We start from the raw sequence: 24329 nt of genomic DNA on the forward strand, positions 1-24329 counted from the left end.
CATCACGAGCTGCAAGTAAAGATAACAAACTTGAAATATTATGTTAAATAATGTATTTATATCACTGTTACACAATACAATAATGTTTGGGGGTAAATAAAGTTTTTTTAAAGAAAAACATTGTACGTAAATGCACTTCCTCAAAACGAGCATGTTGAATTCGGGAGACAAGAGAGAAACAGGGGAGACAAAATACAATTTATGATTATTGTTTCAAAAAATTGAAAGGTTGATGCAAACAAAAGTAAGAGCATTAGTAGACACTTTTTGCAGAAGTATTTTCAAAACTCACCTCATCGTTTGGACTTGGTTCGTCGTACAAGTCTACGGTCGTCTTTTGAGAGTTACTCGTTCCGGCTGCAGCCATCCCGAGGCCCAGAGATCATTCAGTAGATGGCGATCGTAATGCTATTTCGACTTATGTTTTGTGAAATTAGTGAGCTTCGAAATGCACAATCACGCGAGGTGGGGCTTCAACAAAAAGCGAGAAATCAGGCTAGGCCAGATGGATACTTTTGTTGGCTTCGAACATTAGCTAACATTAGCAAAACGGAAGGACTAGATATACATCAATGGCTGTGTACTACTTTATCAATGCAGCACGAAAAACAACACAGACACAGTTTAATACAACGAATGCACACGCCTCCCCGCCGTTTTTTTTTAGATTTGCACAATTTCGCATTGGGCCACTGATGCTAGTGTTGCTAACATACCTGCCTAGTCATGTGTATCTGCATAATATGACCGATTAGCAACATCTCAAATATTGGTTCCCACTCCTCGATAGAACGTGACCAAAGGGGAAGCTAATATACACCAGTTAAAAGATTTGATTAAAAATGAGCATGTAATATAATAGCTTTGTTCCCGGTAAGGGTGACTTTGTAATGAGTACTTTATTAAGCGTCAAACGCAAGTATTATATATTATCGACAGCGCGTCACGTGTCTCTTGTGGCCCAATCAAATGTTGTGTGACGTAGGAGGACTTTCATGGCGGGTGACGTTTTGCAACTATAGTCGACCCTCTGTATATGTTAACGTCGTAACCAGAGAAGTCAAATGCTCTCCTTGCTTAATACGAAAAGAGTAAGTTTCGTGTTTGTTTTTTGTTTGTTTAACTAATCTAACCATTCAAAGTTTTTTTGCATGGTTTTCGTTTAATAAAAGTCCTTGGGTTATTGGTCATTTGAATAGATTTATACTGGAATGTGTTGTATATTCAGTCAGAAAGGCGATTATTTATCCTCTATTGTATTGTAATGTCTGCAGGAATGCTTATTTATTTTATGCTGCTGTGTGATGCTTCATGTCTTGCGTTAATATCTGTTTGCGTAGTACAAGGTTAGTTGTACAACGAGCCAGCATGGGATATTATGCAACTCTCCTTTGCTGTGTTCTGTTAACGCTAACTTGTTTCATGAATATAAACATTGTGCCACCCAAATATGTAATTTAAAGGGGCTGATGTTATGACATACTGATAATTGCAATTATTGACAGTGAAACCCTTTCAACAGACATTTTTTATACCCTTATACCTGTTCAGGTTATGTTTTTTGTTTTTAGCACTTAACTCATTTACTGCAATTGTCAATTGTAGACATCAAATCAATTTCAACTTGGAGGGCTGGCATCGAGTGATTATGTTTTGATTACTGCCACTCAAAGGAAGCGAATGATTTAATACTTAAAAATAAATCAATTTTAAAAACCGAATCTTTTTCTTTTTTAATCCAAATCCTATCCGCTGAAAATTACATGTTCGGTCCAATTTCCAATAAGCAAGAACGGTATTGATGTATATTGCTAATGTAATGTGTATTATATTACTATGAAATTGAGTTTTCATTTATTTTTCCCATGCGTATGATTTTTTTGTCAGCTGGTGGCTGGCTTGTGCCAGACAGGATGGAGACCTGGGGTCAGTGGGCTTGTACAGACCCGTTGTTACCGTGGTGATGCACCAGATGATGCCAAAACTGATCTAATTGAGATCCCTTTGCCTCCTTGGGATGAGAAATCCGGAGAGCCAATTGACATCAAGAGACGGCGCCTGCTCTATGAGAGTCGTAAAAGGGGCATGCTGGAAAACTGCATATTGCTCAGGTTGGTCCAAATGGAAGATATTCAAATAATGCATGGGTTTATACCTCATAACAAATGAACTAATTTGATGCCGACACAAATAACACTGCCCTCCCAGTTTAAATGGTACGGTAAATTTAATTCATAGCTAAAGGTTAAAAAAGCCACATGATTGGACGTCTACGATAGCCAATGTCACTGAAATAGTTCAAAGAAATACTACATACATGTTTTGCTGGAGTTTACCCTTTCATGTAAGCTAAATGGAAACACTACATGTATGATGCACCGCAGAGTACTAATCATAGTACTAGAGCACTTTTGTCAAAATGCATGTTTAATTATGTAGGCGGTAGAATATTGTGGCCAATTACCAGTTCTCTTGAGTAATACAATTATTTGGTTTGACCATGGTCCAGGTACTCTATAGCATGTGTTGTGTTTAAGATTACTGCATGATTGTAAATGTTTTCATTTTGCATTTGCAGAGAGTAAAAAAATAATATTTTCTTTTGTAGTCTTTTTGCCAAGCGATACCTGAATACAATGAGTGAGAGCCAGCTGCAACAGTATGACAGACTGATTAATGAACCAAGTAATGACTGGGACATATACTACTGGGCAACAGGTAAAACAACATTTAAAATTGAAGTCTGACGTTCATCAAATGTGACATTTTAATAGGCTGGACTGAACTAGGGCTGTATCTGCTGAAATAACCCAGGTTTATCTTGATTTCTTCATATCGGCCGGTCAGATATATTTTAAATGTCCAAATATTGGCCCTGATTATTGGTGGATCGATCACTAGTCTGAACAACAAAATTAGGACTCTTTATTTTCAACATTTTTACTTCACTAGACAACATATGAACACACAGTAAAGTTTACCTTAAATAATCCAAACTATTTGAACAACCAAGCTGCCATGAATCTAACCCTATCACCAAAACATTGTTCTTTTTTTATTTCGTCAGTTTGAAAATACTGTACCTGCTAATGCCGTCTTGAGCCGATGCTACGCATTGTCGCCCGATTCAATTATTTTTGAAGTATCGTATTTGGTCACGTGTTTATTCAGTACTATCCTGCTTTTGGGCTGATGTAAATCAAACCACAAGACCGGGGATGTTCAAACTTTTTTGCTCCAAGATCAACTTTTCTGGGAGTCAATCTCATGCGATCTCCTTTGTTTCTTGACTCTGACAATGGCATCGGATTGGTGTCGGCAAAACATATTTTCAGACTAATTGAATTGGATCAAAAGGTCTCCCTCCACCGTGCGCTATTTGATTGTCGATTACATGAGTTCTGATTGTTTTCTTGGTTCGTTGAAGTAATTCATCCCACTCCCCTTTGTCTACAATTCATGTTATCTAAAGGTATTATTGTGAAAACAATGGATTCACTTCAAGTTTTGCTTTCAGAGGCACAGCCTACCCCAGACGTTTACCAAGGAGAGATCATGGAAATGCTAAAGGAGTTTACAAAAAACCGCAATCAGGAACAGAGGTTGGATGCACCGAGCTTAGAATACCTGGAAAAGGAAGCCTAGCGACGAACTCAAACATTAAACCTTTTTATTTGGGTGCTTAGTGAAATATGGTGACACTGCCTCCTATGGAAGCCGTTTGGCTGGGCTACTCTACTTACTGAAGTCAGTTCTGAGGAATGTATTAACAGCTACAATACATCTAAAATGTTTTATTCTTGCCAAATCCATATGCTACTTAATATCTGAGGTTTAAAAGTGGAGGCCTGAAAACTGATTTTTGTGTGGAATTACCATCTGCTAGCTGTAAGTAAGTTTATATTTATTATAGATTTCATTTGCATAAAATTAAAATGTGCATGTTTTGTGCTGTACTGTAATCATTGTGTTAAGCGCAATATTAATAAATGTTGATATTAGAATTATTTTGGTCCTCATTACCATTTTTCATTTACATAAGGTCTAGTTATTGTTTCTGGTCTAAAATTAACCAAAACAGTCACCAAACAATCACTTCTTGCAATTATTTCTAGATCTCTTTATCTTTCTTAGAGGCAAAAAGAAAAAAAAAAGATATGATTCCACAAGTAAGTAATATGTAATACTTTTGGAACAGGGTTTAGGCAAAAAGAAAAAAATGATATGATTCCACTAGTAAGTAATATGTAATACTTTTGGAACAGGGTTTTTATTCAGAATTATCAAATCACATAAATCGTATAATTCAATAAATGTGCCACCACATACCCGTTGGAGTGAAGTTCAAAGATGCCATGGAGCTCACTGCAATTGATTTTTCCTATTGGAAACATTAATTTTGAACAAATGTCAAGCAACATTTGAGGCTAGCTTTAACTGTTCAAATGAAACTGATTGGGGGTGGGATCTGGTTTGAAAGCCTGAAGTTATATACCAGTAAGTAGGGAAAATTATAACTATGGTCATGAGTGCATACAGCAGTGGTGGGCCGTCAGGGCCTGCAAGACCTCTGCTGGCGTAAAAAAAAATCTGAATCACAGACTGATGTAATTATATTTTGTCCATGAATACTTATCAAATAATTCCAAATTGTGTGTCAGCTTTCTTTCATTGCTTTTACCCTGGCTGGGCTGCTTCCAGATGGCTCATCTCATTTTCTGAAACCCTTTATCCTCATTAGGGTCGTGGGGGGTGCTGGAGCCAATCCCAGCTGTCTCCAGGCCAGAGGCGGGGGACACCCTGAATCGGTGGCCAGCCGATCGCAGGGCAAAAGTAGAAAGACAACAATGCACACTCACACCCATACCTAGGGGCAATTTGGAGTGTCTGATCAGCCTACCATGCATGTTTTTGGAATGTAGGAGGAAACCAGAGTACCTAGAGGAAACCCACACAGGCCCAGGGAGAACATGCAAACTCCACACAGGTGGACGTGACCTGGATTTGAACCCAGTACCCCAGAGCTGCGCTAACCTCTCAACTACCGGGCCGCCCCTTCCAGATGTGTTTTCATATTTAAGCATTTAAATTTTAACCAATCACATTTAAGCCATTATTTGTTGCCAGGGTCATAAATATACCTGGAGGCATTCACAATCAGTTCTGCAGGCTCTGCCGCCTAAAACACGCGTCGATAAAACTGTTGCTTCAGTCAATCAGATTTCGAGTTGGCGACATCAATGCCTTCTTGCAGGCGTAGGGATACGTCATCGCTTTCACAAACTATGATTGGCTAGTGACAGAGTGGACTAGCCAGAGCTGCCAAACTGTATCTGTCGAGCTGCACAAGCAGATATACGTATCCTAAATAATATTTCAATTGTATGAGATTACTATTGATGCTTTTTGTATGTGTCGCAGCTGTAGCTGCAGTAAAGGTTTTATAGCCATAAAATAGTTATTGAGGCTTGGAATTATTCACATGTAGCAATACTGAAGGCTTAGATATGAAATGCACAAAAAGTAGACAAAAAATACTACATTGTTTTCATAATAATGTGTATTAGTCCAATATACACCACATAGTGCACAGATAACAGCAGACAACCATTCATGCTCACACTCATACCTAGGGCAATTTAGAGTGTCCAATCAGCCTACCATGCATGTCTTTGGAATGTGGGCGGAAACCGGAGCACCCGCAGAAAACCCATGCAGGCCTTGGGAGAACATGCAAACTCCACACATTTGGACCGATCTGGATTTGAACCCAGCTCCCCTACTGTAAGGCGCTAACCACTCGCCGGGCTGCCCAGGTTATTATTGATGTGGTTTTTTTTATGTGACGCTGCTGTAGCTGCAGTAAAGGTTTTATAGCCATAAAATAGTTATTGGATTGATTCAGACGTATAATTACTGGAGGCCTAGGTGTGAAATGCACGGCCTGCCACTGGCATACAGTAGTAGTATTAAAAGGTTTGGGCACACTTGACATTGGTCAAGATTTTTTTTTAGACTTACAGTGTCAATTGGTGTCCATCAGATGGCGACAATGTATAATTAAGACAATTATTGCGGTCACACTAATGTCAAGAGTGCTGTAAATGGATAATCAAACTACAACCGCATTCATCTGCCATACCTTTTACAAATCGACCTGAAAATTATGGATTATGCTACACACTTGGATGTTTTTATTTATTTTTCTTGGACAGGGTCAAAGTTATACCACATGGTATGTTTGTGATATGGGTCTTGGTCTCTGGATTTCAGAGAGATTGAACCAATTTTGTATTGCCCCTGAAGCACCACTGAAATGTCTTTCCTTTAAAAGCTCTCAAATGTTAGCTGTGAGGCATTTAAATATAGCTCCATACTAAGTCCCTTCATTGTAACCCTCAACTGCACAATGGGGGAGGAAAGCCTCCTGGCCAGATGTGTGCATATTATTAGATTAGATCAAGATTTCTTGGATGCTTGCCTGTGGAATTATAATGCATACATAAATCAGACAAGGTGTTTTTATATTACACAATAAACTACATCCTCAGTCCGACCACAAATTGTATGATCCCTGTAAAATTTTGTTGTTGACATTTTTACTCATAACCTTAAGTGCCACATCATTTCCCGTTAGAGATAATGCAAAAAATGAGGTCGCGAGAATGACAAAATGGTTGAGTACTTTGCTCTTGTCATAATTAAATGAGGAGGAATGCTTATATCGAAGTAGGCTTTGTATGTTTTATATGCTGAATGTATATGAATTCTGTAACCGATTTTGCTCCTTTTTCCATGCTTTTGTAAAATGGTATTTTTCTTGAGCAGTTCCTTTTGGGATTTTACCTTGATTTAATAGCACTGTTAAATTATTGATGACATTTTTAATGAAAAAAAGAATAGATACACTATACATATTTTAAAAGGACTACAGCCGAACAAAATTAGGTTTACTGTCGCCTGTGGATGTACATTCATTGTTTTCCTACACACGCCAATGCACTGTGGCTATATCCACATTGCGGCATTTGTTGTCATCCTCCACTGCTGATTCTTGTTTCGTGACAGCTCTATTTTTGATCCTCAGCCATGTCACCGCCCAGCTCACTGGGAATTTCAATACTTCATTGTCTTGCTCACTTTATCTCCCCATCACATGCATTCTTAGCATTCATCTTGTCCTCCCATGTATGAAGGAGAAGAAATTCTCTCTGGTGCGCCACTTCAGTTATGTGGATGGTACATTGGGTAAAGATAATTCATCTTATGCTCTTCTGAAAGGACAGAGAAAAGGAAGTGCTCCAGTTATTCTTAACATGACAGAAAAATCATGTCTTCTAAAAAGATATTAGAATCTATTGGAAAGTATAAGAGTCTGCTTGGATCTGTATGGTGATTGAAAACTTATGAATAACATACTGTCCTAATTAGTAGTAGTGGCACAGGGAATTACAAGCAATACAAGCGTTACTGTACACTATTATGAGCAACTCACCCAAAATGCCTTTATTTAAGATTGAACATTATTTTCGGTTGTTTTGTTTTCTTCTCATATTACTTATACTCTACGTTATTGTCCAAAATTAAGCTCCAATTGAATCACATCTCCAATGGAGTTACACACTGACCGAATATCACTGTATGCCAGTTTCCTAAATGACAAAATAGTTTAACTGGAAGTATCCAATTGAAAACTGCAGAACATTTTGATTTACTTAACAGAATACTATACACTCACCTTATCTGCTTAATGCACAGAGGATGCATTGAAAAACAATGAGATGTTTTGTATATACACATTTATCTTTATATACACTGTACAGTTTAAAGAAATAAAAACAAAATATCAATATTTCACAGTGTGCACCTTACAGATGTGTAAAATTAAGTCATAGGCCAAAAACAGATCAGTGAATTGACACTGACCAAATTGGACTTTCAATTGTACAACAGACATTGCTGGATAACATCTCTTTGATTTTTTTTTACAGTTCTTGTCCAATAAATTGGCCTGAGACATTATTGTCAATAAAAGAAAATGAATTGAACCAAACCCTGGCATTTATCAAACCAGACTTTGTAGCTGCATTAATTAAGGTGACTTGTAGTATCCTTTGGAATGTAATTCTCCATCAACAGGGCGGAAAATAATAACTTGTTTACCACACACGGCCATCAGCACCAACAAACAACTATGCCGCAGGTTATTTTTGGGTGATGTGACTCGTTCTGCTGACCTATGGTGATGCACTAAGGTGATGACTATTTCCTATCCCCCCGCCTCCTCCTGTTTCCTCCTGGCACTTGCAGAGAGAGTACATATGGGGAGCTGGTGGGATCTGGACATGGAACACGTGTGCATGATGGGGGTCTTTTGGAACTATACCAATGTTAGTGTTGCTAGCTGCTAGGTCATGAACCTCAAATCTGTTATTGTTTACTTAGTAAACTGAGGCTTGCAGTTACCATCCTTATGATAATATACTTTTGTATAGTTGAGAGGACGGTTCCAGCTATACACTTTGAAGTGTTTTTTTTACCCATGCCATATTGCACACAAAATCAGGTAAACATGTGTTAAACATGGACCTTCTCTAATTGCGCACACGCAAACACCCATATTTGTTTGCATGCACACAGACAGATTAGACATCTGTTTATTTTTTCACAAAGTACAATTGGAAAATAACTTAAGGACAACTATTTTAGGGTTCCGATACAATGAAACATATGACTTGAAGACAAAATCCAGAATAGACCAAACTTTGCTGTTCTTTTAAAGAGTTAAATCTATCAGAAAAAGGAGAAACTAAACGAAACTGAACCTTATTCCATTTAGTTTAAATCATCCAACAAAGCCCTAAATTATTTTGACAACACTCTGAAGTCATGCAGACAAAAGTCAAGGGTGATCGAACCCCAGAGCACTGCTACATGAAAATATTGACACTAAAATGACAAACACCAATTTAAATGATGTTAAGATGTTGTGGAAAATACACATGAAACAGAATACAATCATTTGCAAATCCCTTTTAACATACTGGAGAGTGTATTAAATGGAACAAAACGTGGGGATTTCATTTTCTATAATAGTTATCATCATTCAAAGAGTTGAACAAAAGTCTGAAAACCCTACCTGAATTCACCTGATCTTTGATTCTGTAATTGGCACTGCGTTGAAAACCACAATATTGCCAAGGTGTTTAGAAAAACCAAAGTAAGTTAACACAGTTTGTTGAAAAATCTACAAATCAAATTAAAACTCCAGTAAAAGACCCATATCAACAACACCCACATGGTATGCCTTTTTTGGGTCTGAGCTAATCTGAGATGGACTGACAGGCAGTCCACAACTTTCTGACAATGGATTATTCATTCATCTTCCATACCGCACATCCTCGTAAAGGTTGCGGGGGTTGCTGGTGCCTATCGCACCTGACTTAGAGCAAAAGGCAGACTAGACCCTAGACTTGTCGCCAGTCAGCCATAGGGCGCATAGGGAGAAAGTCGGCCATTCACACTCACAATCATACCGCCACCAGCGGGAATCGAGCCCGCGCCTGCCCACACCGAAATCAGGCGAGTGAACCACTACATCCTTAACCAACTGACGTTGGATTATGAAGCACAAATTAAAACAACAGACACAGACTCTTAGGCAACTAAAAATGCACAACAGCCAAGAATGGGAACAAATTCCTCTCTGTTGTTGTTAAAAGGGAATTACGCATATTGAAGACAGCAGTAAGTATGGCCTTGCCAAAATGTTTTGTGAACGAGTTGCAGGAATCAAATTCATTCATTGTCTGAACCGCTTAACATCCCAAGAATCGCGGGGGTGCTGGAGCATATCACAGGTGACTATAGGCACCAGGCGGGGGACACCCTGAATTGGTGGCCAGCCAATCAATCGCAGGCTACAAGGAGACGGACAACCACTCATGGACACACTCATAACTAGGGGCAATTTAGAGTGCTCAATCAGCATACCATGCATGTTTTGGGGAATGTGGGAGGAAACCAGAGTAGCCAGAGAAAACCCATGCCAGCCCAGGGAGAACATGGAAATTCTGCGCAGTCAGGACCCACCTAGGATCGATGCCTCAACCCCATAACTGTGTGGCTGAAGCACTAACCACTCAGCCACCAGGCAACCATAAATACAATATTTCAAAAAAGAGACATTTATCTGTTTCACATGAATATAGGTTGAAAAGGATTTGCAAAACCCTGTATTTTGTTTTACCTTTGTATTATTAAACATATCAAAATCATTTAAACTGGTGTCAGTACTATTGTGGTTTCTTTGGGAATGTTTTCAACATTATTGGATTACTAACATACAGTAACACTAAAAAGTTTTTGCCACCTTCTCAAATTCTTTTTTTTTTTTGCAGTATTTTTTTACTATAATCTCAAATGAACGCGCAACATAAATATATATATATTGTGTTTATATATATATATATATATATATATATATATATATATATATATATATATATATATATATATATATATATATATATATAAACACAACCTTGAGACAGAAGGGAACACAGAAGGGAGGGATCCCCTTTTTAGGATGACCAGGATGCATTGGATGCCAACCAAACTAAATGCAAAAATAGAAAAGAAATGAAAGAGGAAGCGCTGCATGAAAACGCCCTCAGGAAATAAGCTCCTCCTCTAATGCGCTTCGGTCAATGCTTAGTCCATTAAACAGCTTTGGTCAACTCGTCCAATTTAGAGCAAGGGAGGGAAATGGAAAGAACAAAAGCACTTTCACATCTCCCTGCAAATATATTTTGTCCAACCTTGCAGAATTGTTAAAAAAAATTCGTGCATTAATGGACTTTTCTTTCCTAATATCTTTTCAGAGATCATGCCACAATTTTAATCAGATTGAAGCTCAGAATCGGACTACTTTACTCCAAAGCTTTATTTCCTTAAAAACATTCAGAAGTGTGGTTTCTGTTTTATTTCAGTTAGTACTGCTGCAGAACCCAGGTGTGCTTCAGCTTGACATCATGAACTAATGCTGACCACTCTCCTTCAGGATATTATGATGAGCAGAATTCATGATTAGGTAAATCACTGCATTTGAATGATTCTCGATCTAGGTGTGTGCCCTATGATGGACTGGAAACCAGTTTAGGGTGTGATCCACTTTTTGCTTTGAGTCAGCTTGAATAGGCTCTAGCACCCTGCAACGAGGATAACTGATCTACCGTGTCCTGAAAGGGCAAAGAAGCCCAACATCATGACAATACCATCACTGTGTTAACAGTTATGACAGATGCAAGAAGAACACCTGACATTTTCTCCATGTTCGACTATGTTTATGTGGAGATCACTGAAGACAATCAATTTGACTGGGTTAGGCGTAGTTAATTGATTTAACGTCTAGCGGAGTCAATGGCAGCCAATAACTTAATTCACATTGGTTCTTGAATTTTTTGGGATTGTGACATCTTGAGATCTGTCCAATGTAACTTGTTAGTCTGTCACAATTAAAAAGGGATGCACAGGAATGGTTTGAGTAGGCTTGGTTGTGATCAGTAAAAATGAGCTGTTTTTTTCCACAAATTTGACTAGTCACACTTGACTCGTGATTTAAAAAATGGGCAATTAATTTGTCACAGATGGCAAGTTAGTTTTATATCACCATTCAAAAACTGTTTATTTTTTTAGTTAACTTGTGGTGTCTGTGTTTGTATGTCTGGTATTTACATATGTTTGATGATTTTAAACATTACAGTGGGAAAAATATCTTTAAAAAAGAATTAGTGACGGGGCAAATACTTTTTTTTAAACATTTTTTTAGAACACCGTCTTTTATTATCAATAAAACTTACTTCAACATTAAACCCAGAATGCTTCCTCATTTATGCAATGATCCCAACAAACATCCACATTGTGAAGCTGGCTTTGAATAATTTACTCTATTACTTATAGTTGTTTTTTTTATGTAAATAAAAGATAACACATGAGTAACTTTTATTCTTTTTTTCTGTCCATGGAACCAAGACAGCATTTTTAAACTTTAGCTTGTTTGTTGAAAAACCTAACCTTGGGATCACGCGACATCACCCACAGGACGCACAGACAACGAGGGGCTCCAGCAAAGGTAATTGATTACACAGCTGCCACAACAAAACGTCCTGCTTTACATCCATTTCTGTTTTAAATGGAGCCCATTCCATTTATCGACTTCCTGATGCTTGGGGCATTATCAGGATATAGACTGGCAGTGACAGCAACAGCAGAGTAGAGCAGGTAAGAGGGATGCTGGCCTACTCCAACATCAGATAGGGCAGTGCCATTGGCGTGTATTGGCCATCTCAGACTTGTAAGGTTACCACCATAGATTCAGATTTTCATCCATTTTTGGTTACGAGTTTGTATTCTTGCCTGGCAAGAGGTACTGCTCAGGTGTTTAACACTGGGAGTGGTTGACAAGAAGGACACAGTGGTAGTGTGAATCAAAAAGAAAGTACAAGAAGGAAGAGGGTGGACATCAAATACGTTTAAAGGTCATAGGAATGAGAGGGGGTCAAGTGGGTATTACTGCTTGACAAGGGGTGAAATTTAGGAGTACATGATTTCAAAGAGGCCTGAGAACAAAGAGGTGACCCATAGTCTGCAGCCCGTGACTGCAGCTCGAGCAGAAGATGTGTGTTGACGGCAGAGGGAACAGAGCCTGCTCGCTCCCTTAGGCCTTGAGTGCGTGCCACTGGGCCACGGCAGTGCGAGGGTGACCCATCATGTCTTTCCAATGTTTTACCTCCGCAGGGCCACTCTTCCATGAAAGATAAATCTGCCAGGAGAGGAGACAATGTTAGGTCATGAGAAGACTCGGCACGAATGCAATGGGTTTTTGAGAAGAGCCTGTCAAAGTAGTGCATTCAATGCCAACAAAGCTGAAGGCTCATTTCAATGTACAGTGCCCCCTTGAACTTTTCAACCTTTTGCTACATTTCAGGCTTCAAACATAAAAACATTTAAACAAAATTTTGGTCAAGAATCAACAAGTGGGACACAAATTGAATTTATTGGAACTTTTAAACTTTTTTCAAACAAATAATAACCTGAAGAACTGAGGCATGCAATATTATTCGGGCCACTTGCATTAATACTTTGTAGCGCCATCTTTTGCTGCAATTACAGCTGTATGTCTTTATTAGTTTTGCACATCGAGAGACTGAAATTATTACTCATTCTTACTTGCAAAACAGCTCGAGCTCGGTGAGGTTGGATAGAGAGCATTTGTGAACAGCAGTCTTCAGTTCTGACCAAAGATTCTCGATTGGATTCAGGTCTGGACTTTGACTTGGCCATTCTAACACCTGGATACGTTAATTTGTGAGCCATTTCATTGTAGATTTGGCTTTATGTTTTGGATCATTGTCCTGTTGGAAGATAAATCTCTGTCCTAGCCTCAGGTCTTTTGCAGGTTTTCTTCCAGAGTGGTCCTGTATTTGGCTCCATTCATCTTCCCATTAAATTTAACCATCTTTCCTGTCCCTGCTGAAGAAAAGGAGGCCCAAACCATCAGGCTGCTACCACCATGTTTGACAGTGGGGATGGTCTGTTCAGGATGATGACCTCTGTTGCTTTTACACCAAACATATCATTTTGTATTGTAGCCAAAAAGTTCACTTTTATCTTACCAGTGAACTTTCCCCTTGTTTGGTGTGTTTCCCAGGTGGCTTGCGGCAGACTTTAGAAGATATGCATATCTTTGATAAATGGCTTTCGTCTTGCCATTCTTCCATAAAGGCCAGATTTGTGCAGTGTACAATTGATTTGTGTACTATGGACAGACTCTCCCACCTTAGATGTATATCTCTGCAGTTAATCCAAAGTGATCATGGGCCTCTTTGCTGCATCTCTGATCAGTCTTCTCCTTGTTCAAGGTGAAAGTTTAGAGTGACGGCCGTGTCATGGTAGATTCACAGGGGTCTGATAAGATTTGATTAAACTTCATCCCGTACACTCCTTCCATTTCAAAATGATTGTTTGCACAGTGCTCCTTGAGTTGCTAAATGCTCAGGAAATCGGGCTTTTAACTTCTACACAACAGTATCTCGGACCACTCTCCCGTGTTCCTTGGTCTTCATGATGCTCTCTGCACTTTAAACAGAACACGGAGACTATCACAGAGCAGGTGCATTTATACAGAAAGGTGGATTCTACTTATCATCATCAGTCAACAGTCTTTCACAGATCTTCACTGAAATCCTGGAGTGAGTTTTCTGCACTGAAAGCAAAGGGGCCAAATAATAGGCACACCCCACTTTTCAGTTTTTATTTGTTAAAAAAGTATCAAATATCCAATAGATTTTGTTCCACTTAACAATTGTGTCCCACTTGTTCAGTTTTGACACAAATCTTTCATTTTATATCTTTATGTTTGAAGCCTGAAATGTGACGAAAGGTTGAACAGTTCAACGAGGGGTGTATACTTTCGCCTGGCACTTTATATGCAAAATAAGTTGCCAAAAGAAAACTATCACAATGTGTCAGAACTACACAATAGACATGAGAATAAAAGCATGGTTAACACAAAAAATGAAATTGTTATAAAGAAACATGTTTGTTGTTATAGCAACTAAAAGGCTGCACGATAAAGACCAGCAGGGGTCAGTAGAGACTAACTGGGTGATTAAGTGTGCATGGCCTGTCATGGAGTCAAAAATACGTATATACACAGGAAGAGGAAGAAACAGGAAAGGGCAAAGAGGAGGGAAGGAGATACCTTTCCAATGACATCATTGCGACTTAGCTTGTCCTTGTCCATGACAGTGATAATTATGGTGGTCTCCCTCAGCACGTGGGCAGGCACGTCGAAGGGAAAGGACTCATTGAAAACAGGGTTGAGACAACGCTTCATTACCACTGTCTTCTTCTTTTCCACACGCTTATCCTTGTTCATCAACCACACCTTCACATAGGGGTCTTAGAAGAAGAAGAAAAATTGTATTCAAATGGATGCGCTCTCCACGGTCCTGAAATTGCAATATTTTTGAAGTACACACAACACTGATGCATTAGGGAGCCAATTAAAGAAGCGTCTGTACCAGAAGTGCCTCCAATGTCCATGGCTTTGAGGTTGCGGGCTTTGACAATGCTCACCATGATAGTGTTGGCAGTAGGGTTGTAGCACAGAGACACCAACAGATCCCCTCTGCTTCCCTGGAGAAATTATAAACAACAGTGACCTGTTTATTTTTAAAGCGCTTTCCAATTGTTTTCTCTCCTTTTTTTACAGTGTTTTGCTCCAGCAGTCAGTCTTCAATCCACCATCTTCTCAGCTGCTCAGGGTTTGCTTCTACCCTTTCCCACTGGCACACTAACACATGTCCCAAGGGACTGTCATAGCAGCCACCAATGACATCACACATTACATTCTGGCCCATCTCCCCTCCTCCCACTCTATCGCTTCTGCCACCTCTCCTTTCCCTTTTACTCACGCTGCCGTCGCTACACGGTTTCAACTCCTTCCAGAAAGTCTGCATGTTCGCCAGATCCAATTTGTTGAGGGGGATGGACACCTCTCCGATGGGGTCATTCCTGCTGAATCGATCGTAATCGAGAACCTGAAGGTATAAAGTCCTCTGGACCACTTTGTCGAAGGGGAACCCTGAAATAGACATTCACACAAGTAGAATCCATACACCCAAAGTCCAAATGATAGGCGAAAAAAAAGAACATTTCCTAATTGTAGTCCGAATTCCAATCTGGGAAATGAGTAATCTATTTTTGATCCAATTGGCTCTTACTGTGGTTGTGAGTTTGAGCCTTTCCCAGCTAACTTTGCCAGTAAGTAACATGATCCACACGGTAAACAAAGAACCAGCCATACTCAGATTCACACCTGTGGATATTTTTGATGACTTTGTACATGAATGTTGAAACCTTTCACAAATACAAAGTGAACAGGCAAACTCTTCATAACTGGAACCTTACAACTTTGAGGCAGATAGCGTTACCACTTGTCTGCATCCTATGCGATGGGGGTATAACACATGCAAAAATAATGATCAATCTATCATGATTGCCCGCAAAAGCTCAATAACAAACCTTCAAACAGAAAGGTCTCATTCCAATGCGGGTTCAGATTCTTCCTCTTCACTTTGGTCTCCAGTTTGTGCTTTTTGTCAGGCAGCAGGTAGAGTTTGACAAATGGGTCAGAAGTGCCAGAAAAGTCCTTAGCTGGCAATTCCTGGCCTTTGAGGATTTTGACGGTGAGGGTAGAGTCCTGGAAGCTGTAGCCTACGCTGAACTGAATGCGACCCAACTTCTCACATACCGGCCCCTCGTGGTCATCTTCTTCTGAGCCTGGAGACAGCTAGAAAAGACAAACATGTATTTTGTAATATGATCTCATGAAGTGAAAAAATGTTGTTTATCAGCACTTTTCTGCATGATTTTTTAAAAAGAAAACTCATTAAGAGAAAATGTGCAATACTTGAAACGGGTTGGGTTAGTGATCCACCTTAAACGTTGAACAACATTAAACCCTCAAGGAGAACCATCTAATGATTTGTTGATCAAACCCTCAATCCCAAAACTGTGAGGCTGAGATGCTAACCACTCGGTTAATGGGCCGCCTATTATAGTTTCTGTTACTTAATTGGAAAAAAAGGCATGAAAATGTGGCATGCTCAGGTATAAAATGACAGAGGTTACATGGTAATCACATGTCCAATCACCATAGCATACTGGCTTAGTTTGTTAACACGTCTATATTGATCTAAAATACAAACTAGCTTTGCTTAGTGTGTTGTCACATGACCAGTATCCACTGCGCCGCAGGGTTAGTGTGCATGACTACTGTGGTATGACAGGCCGATTATCTGTTGGTAGACTGATCCTCTGAGTGACAGAGGTGCACCCTAGAGGGAATCCAGTTAAATAAAATATTCAATCTGTTGGGAAAAGAGCCAGGAGCATCGCTCTGGGAAGAATCCCACTTGTTTAATATCCAATTTCATACTGTCCACAACCATTTCAGCCAGTGCCGCTCGACCTTATTCCCCTTTTCAGAATGCGATCACTTTTCATTATTCAGTCTAACACTCTAAAATACCCCCACTATATCCAGACATGTACACACGCATATATCTTTTAGCATTCTTTCTTAGTTTTTTTTCCCCAGCATCAGCCCTTCCCTTTTCTCCCCTGTGAAAGTCTACACAGAAAAGGGTTATTGAACCTTATAGACTGACTATATGGCCAAAGAGATTTTTTGTAAGAACCAATAAGGCGAAAAAAAACAACCCCCAATGCAAAACAACCTACTACAAAACCAAAATAACAAAAAGCAATTAAAAAAAGAGATTTTTTTCTTTAAAGACTTCTTGGTACTGCGAGCTATGTTGCTTTTATGCAGCGCAGTTGAGCAACATCCTTTTCAGAAATAGTTCAAAGTACACAATCATAGCCTTCTACAGCTTTCTAAATGAGTAAGTAGGTATAATTAAAATGAAGCTGCTTTAAACATTTTCGCTTGAAATGGATGAAACTATGCTGCAACTAATGTTTTGCCAGCATATATGCTGCTCAGCGCATTTCCATTTTATAGAATTGAGTTTACAAAAATATATAAACAAAATAAAAGATTTCGCAGCTATGGAATGTAAAAAAATTGTTTTACATCTGATTTATCTTTATCAATACTGGTCTTGTTGTAATATACAGTATGTATAATAAACTAGAGAATAAAAGCTTTAAAGGCTAGAATTATTTTTCATAACCTTTGACGACATTTTACCAGGTTTACTGCTTTGAAAGTACCCAGAATGTCCTTTTTAAAATGAATTTTCTTAGTCCTTTTCAATGCCTTGACAAACAGTCTGATTCTCATTAAGATGTGCTGACTGGATCCAATCTGAATATTTGTTGTTAAGAAAGTACATCATTTTTTGGTTGTTTGCTTGGAAAATACCTTGTGTGGTAAAATAATCAGGGGCACCCATGGTTTTGAGTATTGAAACTACATATTGTGGTATGAACAAATTTGGGCAAACCTTTAAAATTTCAAGTTTTTTCTTTACAAATCATTGGCCATTTTGGGTCATTCGAGAGTTATTTTAAAGCTCCAATGATACCACTCTTTAGAGAAGTTGCAAAAAAGAAAGAATAAAAAATAGCCACCTAAAATAATTGTTTTCATGATTATCTCTGTTAAGTTAACGGTCAATGTGCTTACCAGGCACAATTTTGAATCCAATAACTAAGTTTTCCAATCATGAAATATCAAAGGTACTAAAATGTATGGCTGGCTTATTTTGGCTGTCGTTACATCTTCAATAACAGCAGTTTTGTGACGTCATGACATTTTCAAGACATTTCCGTTTTCAACAGTTGAAAGGATGTTTGGGGATGTTGAAAACATTTTTAAAAATGATAACGCATCTCACCATTGAGTCAAAACAGTACATTCACACACAACAAATAACAGTTTTGGTAAGGTCAATGCTTTGACTTGCAAATGGACTGGGTCTGAATCCAATTTGAAGTATGTGGTGACATTGGAAGAAAATGAAACATGACAAGACTCCAAAATGCAAAGCTTATCTTGTGACTGCAATCAGAAAACGTTAAAGCTAGATTGATGAATAGCATTGGTTGTCACTTCTAGAGTGCAAGCTATTAACAGCAAAAAACAGAGATGGGACAGCAAAATATTGGTTGTCTATTTACTTTAAAATGTTCAACTTTACCCCCCTCAGAATTGCACATTTCTTTCCTCAGAATTGACTTTTCCATTATGCACCATCTGAAAAATATAACCTTTATTGATTTTTCGCAATTTTATCACTCGGTTCCTTTTAGTGTTTCTCAAAGGCAGAAAGAGTCACTTTTAAGAGATCAAAGTTCTGTTTCATTTTGATGATATTACCTTTTTCCTACATAAAACACGTCACAGAACATCCTCTGAGTCTGGTGATTCCAAAATATTGACCAAGGGTTGTACTGTAGTATAGCTCATGAGTGATTTGATTAAGAAAATAATAATGCACTGAAATTGCAAGTACAAGGATGTAACCTGAAGCCCCATCCTAGACCTGGTTGGCGGAGGATACTGTTTTCTAGAAGATCCTCCTCCCTGGTAACCAAATGGGACCGTCTAGCTTTGAGGTATTTCCTGTTTACATCATGTAACAATAGAAAAAACCAACTTTTATATTAACTATAATATAATAAAATAATCTGAACCTGGTGGCCCGGTCTGCTCTGCGATTGGCTGGGCACCAAATCAGTGTGTCCCCCGCCTGGTGCCCATAGTTGGCTGGGATAGGCTCCAGCACCCCCGCGGCCCTTGTGAGAATAAGCGGTACGGAAACTGAATGAATAAATGAATGAATGAATCTAAACGTATAAAGCAACAGCTGAACCACAAACATTTTTATGGCAACAATCACGTTTGACCAAATATTACGATTTGGTGTAGTATATGGCGTTGGACATTGAAACAAAACCTTAAGTAAAACCTTGCGTTGATGCATTCATTTTCTCAACCACTTATCCTCACTTTGGTCGTGGGGTGCTGGAGCATATCCCAGCCAACTATGAGCACTAGGTGGGGGACACCCTACAGTGGTGGCCTACACCCTGAATTGGTGCCCAGCCAATTGCAGGGCCCAAGGGGACGGACAACCATTCACGCTCACACTCATGCCTACTGGCAATTTAGCTGTGGTGTGCCGTCAGGCCCTTCAAGGCCTTCTCTGCCGGCCTAAGAAATATCTGAATCACAGAATGATGTTAATTATATTTTGTCCATCAATACTTATTAAATAATTCCAAATTGTCTGTTAGCTTCCTTTTCCCCTGGTTTCACTGCTTCCAGATGTGTGTTTTCATATTGAAGCATTTAACCAATCACATTTCTACCATTATTTGTTGCCAGGGTCAGAAATCTGCCTCAAGGCCTTCACAATCAGTTCTGCAGGCTCTGCTGCATTAAACAAGCGTCGATAAGACTGTTGCTTTAACCAATCAGAATTCGATTTGGTGACACCAAGGCCTTCTCGCAGGCGTAGGGAAACGTCATTGCCTTCTCGCAGGCGTAGGGATATGTCGTTGCCTTCTCGCAGGCGTAGGGATACGTCATCGCTTTCACCAACTATGATTGGCTAGTGATAGAGTGGACTAGCCAGTGCTACCAAACTGTATCTGGAGCGAGCTGCACAAGCAAATATATTGTTGTGTTGATTTAATAGCGTTTTTGTCAACCCGCAATGGGTGAAGGAGGAGAAGAAATGGATTTGTTTGCAGATTTACTGTCAAAGCTATTTTCAAGACGGACTTTTCAAGAAAAAAAGCTGGACATCATTAAGAAAGGCCTGACAACTCCAAAGCAAGCAAGCCTGTCACAACCGGGAACGAACATTTTCAGCACTAAATCGAATAAAAACGTATGCCAGAAATACGAGGACAGGACAGGTTCGACTTTCAGCATTAGCTTCGATGGCGATAGAAAAGGAGGATAGAAAGGAGGGTGGATATTGTGTACAGGTAAAAATGATTTTTGGTGAGTAAAATATGGCTATATTCCTAAATAATATTTCAATTGTATGAGGTTATTATTGATGATTTTTTTATGTGTCGCAGCTGTAGCTGCAGTAGAGGTTTTATAGCCATAAAATAGTTTTTAGGGTTGGATTGATTCCATCAGCTGAAGGCGTCGCTAGGAAATTCATGGACCGCCACTGCAATTTAGAGTGTTCATCCAGCCTACCAAGTATGATTTGGGGATGTGGGAGGAAACTGGATTACCTGGAGAAAACCCATGCAAGCCCGGGTAGAACATGCAAATTCCACACAGGGAGGACCCACCTGGGACCGAACCCTCAACCTCAGAAATGTGAGGCTGGCGTGCTAACGTTGTGGCCACCGGGCCGCTAAAACCTTATGTGAAATTTGAATACTCTCATTTATAAGTCATAGCACCAGTAGATGCCACCAGCTAAGATTGTTTCTTGCAGCTGTGGCAACAACACAAAAAGAATTCTGGGATAAAGGAGTTGGCAGAGCGTACAAGCGTTGCGTCCTCCAAAATTGTCAGGAATAAGCCAACTAGGCTTTGATTAGTTTGGAGTAATCACTTGATTTTGAGGAGCCATTTTAGATTAGATTAGATTAGATTACAACGTTATTTGATCCCGTATTCGGGAAATTTCCTTGGTTGCAGTAGCAAGACAGTAGCAAGCACAGAGCAAGTGACTTGTGACTGCTAGCAGTCGGCATACATTTTATTTATCTGTTTAATGCATTTTTGTGCGATATTAAATAAGGGTAACAAAATGTTACTGTGCAATGCGTAGAAATGTTCATTGAAATCGGATACAAGATATGAAGAGACATTGAGAACATGAGAATCTTACTGGTGGAAGCCGAATGACCACTGACCCACTGATGGGTTTCGATTCATCATTGTCATGTTGTTTACATTGACGCCATTTTACATTTTGAAGAATAAGCACCGGTGGTGAGAGTGGCTAGCACGTCGGCCTCACAGCTCTGGGGTCCTGGGTTCAAATCCAGGTCATGTTCATCTGTGTGGACTTTGCATGTTCTCCCCGGGCCTGTGTGGGTTTCCTCTGGGTACTCCGGTTTCTCCCACGTTCCAAAAACATGCATGGTAGGATGATTGGACACTCTAAATTCCCTCTACGTGTGGGTGTGAGTGTGAATGGTTGTCTGTCTCCTTGTGCCCTGCGATTGTCTGGCCACCGATTCAGAGTATCCCCGGCTCTATCCTGGAGTCATCTGGGATAGGCTCCAGCACCCCCACGACCCTAATCAGGATAAAGTGGTTCAGAAAATTAGATGAGATGAGAAGAATAAGCACAGTGTGTCTATTTAAATTGACTTGAATTTTAAGTTATCTTCCATTTTTTAAAATGTTGCTAATTGTTGCACAAAGCAACATTGTGACTGTCTCTGGTATTTTTATATTCACATCAACTCATCGGCCCATTTCTTGTCGCAAGGCTTGCACGTCACTTTCAGATTGAATTAGGAGAGATGATCTGGAAGTGCCCTCTAATACTTTTACCGTAGCCATCTCGTTCACTTCAATTTAAGATTGCTGTGCTGACAGGGGCCATCATGTATGACTTCAGTTACAAAGAAATAAGAGAGCAGTGTATCAATGATTCTTCATAGTGTGTTAGTTACCATGAGCATTTCACTGGTGACTGAGTTGGCTAAATCAGAGACAGATGAGTTGGCATCGTGCCCCTGGCGGCGTCCACTCTCATCTGGGGTGTGACTTCTAGGGCTGCTGCCTGGTTTGTTACCCGGAGTCCTGGATGCAAAGAATAAACAAACATATTGTTACATGCACTGCACATGCAAAATTAATGAAAAAAAAAACTAGTCTTGTTGGCTAGGGCTAACCCAGGACTGTTTAATAATTTAACTAAAATCATTTTAACTAGCAGCTCACCTATGCTATTCTTTATTTTCTCTTACCAACATGCCTCCCCAAATGACCTAAACTTTCCATGACTTTTACTTTGCGCATAAACATTCACATATATTTAACAGCTCTTAACTCCTGAGGTGGCAGACACTGAGTGTGCCAAGCTGACTGATTTATTTGTCCAGACATATACTGTAACACAGTCGCACCATTTCAAGACGTGGATGGCCTTGCCCGTGAGACAGAGTGAGAGGGACAAAGTGACATAGACCACGAGGTGATAGAAAATGTACTGCAAGAACTCAACCTGCACAAAAGAATACTGGCCTAAAAAATCTCTTGGGATAGCTCAACAACACGTTGTTTTGGAAAAAACAAACAAACAAACAAACAAAACAAACAAACTAGTGTACTCTTTTTCAACAAGCGTCATTTATAACCAGTATAGGACAACTGCAGAATAAAAAAGCCTGATGACATTAAGGCCAAAATGTTTATGAAGTGTAGAAGAGTGATCAAGACAGTTTAATTATAAGCATGAGAACAGATGATGCAGACATTTGCACGAGGCTGTCTAATCTGAATCACAAGTGGGATGCAAGTCATTTGCTTAGAAGCAAAAGCAATTCCCAAGTCTTTCCTATTGTGGGCAAGTCGAGTCGAGTTGCAAGGGTTATGTCAAAGGAACCCAAGGCACAAGGTTGTCAAGCCGACTCAGGTCAAATCACAAATTTATGGACTGCATACTTTGTGACAACTTGCGGTCACCTGGGTATAAGAGTGAGTGTACTGGTAAGCTCTTTTACCACTCAACCCAAGGAAGTGATCAATAGCACTTGATTATTGGACTTTATTATACTTTGATGGGGAAAAATATACACACAACCCAAACAAATACAGGTGCACCTCAACCAAATTGGGTACTCGGTCGTTTGGTCGCCGGTCTTTTGGTCGCCCGGAAGGTTATTGATAATTACCATTTAAATCGTTGCTCAAATTCCCTAAATACAAACTACGAATTATTATTTAGTCATACTTAATGCCCTATTAATTATTAGGCTAAAGAAAAGCTCCAAATGTCCCTTACTTTTATTGTGTTTTGTTGGAGAACTTGTTAAGGCCCTGACTGAAGTCCCTTCCTAAGGAGACAACTCATGTACATACAAACTCTTATACACTCACACGTCCGCTCAGTGAAACTGCTCAGGGCCATTGTTGGCTTTTATTGATGCGTAGACCGTGTTGTTTTACCTTGTTTTGTTGCCGGTCTTTTGGTCACTGGTCTTTTGGTCGCCCGTTGTTTGGGTCCGGGCGACCAAAAGACCAGCGACCAAAAGACCGGCGACCAAAAGACCGGGGACCAAAAGACCGGCGACCAAAAGACGGCGACCAAAAGACCGGCGACCAAACGACCGCACACGACCAAATTGCATAGAAAAAAGGTGTACTTGTGAAGTTCTGTTTACACACAGGAAAACACAAATAGTTCTTTGAAGGCCAATTATATATGTCTTAAAAATGTGTTTATTTATGTAAAATTAGAATTTTTATAGATTGCTTTTGGATTTTCCATAAGTTACACTTATCTAAATTATTAAAAAATGGGTATGATGAATGTAAATGCCTACATCAGTTTTAAATTTGTTAATTGAAGTACTAAATTTTCCTCTCATCTCATTTTCTGAACCGCTGTATCCTCACTAGGGATAAAGCAGGGGGTGCTGGAGCCCATCCCTGCTGACTTGGGGCCAGAGGCGGGGGACACCCTGAATTGGTGGCCAGCAAATCGCAGGGCACAAGAGACAAAAAATCATTCATGCTCACACTCATACATAGGGGCAGTGTCCAATCAGCCAACCATGCATGTCTTTGGAATATGGGAGGA

The 24329-nt window shown here is 39.6% G+C and overlaps 3 protein-coding genes across 4 annotated transcripts in view; 1 reads left to right on the plus strand and 2 right to left on the minus strand.

The window, feature by feature from the left end:
- LOC144066194 (cleavage and polyadenylation specificity factor subunit 7-like) overlaps positions 1 to 892 on the minus strand; it is an 8466-nt gene extending 7574 nt beyond the window's left edge. The window contains exon 1 of one of the 2 annotated variants that reach the window (XM_077589564.1): positions 293 to 887. In XM_077589564.1, the coding sequence (XP_077445690.1) occupies positions 293 to 367 (75 nt within the window). In that variant the 5' untranslated portion in view covers positions 368 to 887. Of the gene's footprint in view, positions 1 to 292 lie in introns of both variants that reach the window. The other variant, XM_077589574.1, reaches the window with a different exon arrangement.
- A 53-nt stretch (positions 893 to 945) lies between these two features.
- On the plus strand, positions 946 to 4007 carry sdhaf2 (succinate dehydrogenase complex assembly factor 2). Its single transcript, XM_077589586.1, has 4 exons — positions 946 to 1091; positions 1888 to 2111; positions 2609 to 2718; positions 3518 to 4007. The coding sequence occupies exons 1-4, from the start codon at positions 1065 to 1067 to the stop codon at positions 3643 to 3645; spliced, it is 489 nt and encodes a 162-aa protein (XP_077445712.1). The 5' UTR covers positions 946 to 1064; the 3' UTR covers positions 3646 to 4007.
- A 6519-nt stretch (positions 4008 to 10526) lies between these two features.
- The window catches only part of syt7b (synaptotagmin VIIb), a 96147-nt gene continuing 82344 nt past the window's right edge, over positions 10527 to 24329 (minus strand). Inside the window, exons 9-14 of the mRNA XM_077593878.1 lie at positions 22198 to 22327; positions 16090 to 16357; positions 15480 to 15649; positions 15087 to 15201; positions 14765 to 14964; positions 10527 to 12823 (exon numbers count right to left, since the gene is read on the minus strand). Of these exons, the coding sequence (XP_077450004.1) occupies positions 12719 to 12823; positions 14765 to 14964; positions 15087 to 15201; positions 15480 to 15649; positions 16090 to 16357; positions 22198 to 22327 (988 nt within the window). The 3' untranslated portion in view covers positions 10527 to 12718. The remainder of the gene's footprint in view (positions 12824 to 14764; positions 14965 to 15086; positions 15202 to 15479; positions 15650 to 16089; positions 16358 to 22197; positions 22328 to 24329) is intronic.

The sequence above is a fragment of the Stigmatopora argus genome, chromosome 2 (assembly GCF_051989625.1).
Source record: "Stigmatopora argus isolate UIUO_Sarg chromosome 2, RoL_Sarg_1.0, whole genome shotgun sequence".
In the NCBI taxonomy this organism is placed as follows: domain Eukaryota; kingdom Metazoa; phylum Chordata; class Actinopteri; order Syngnathiformes; family Syngnathidae; genus Stigmatopora; species Stigmatopora argus.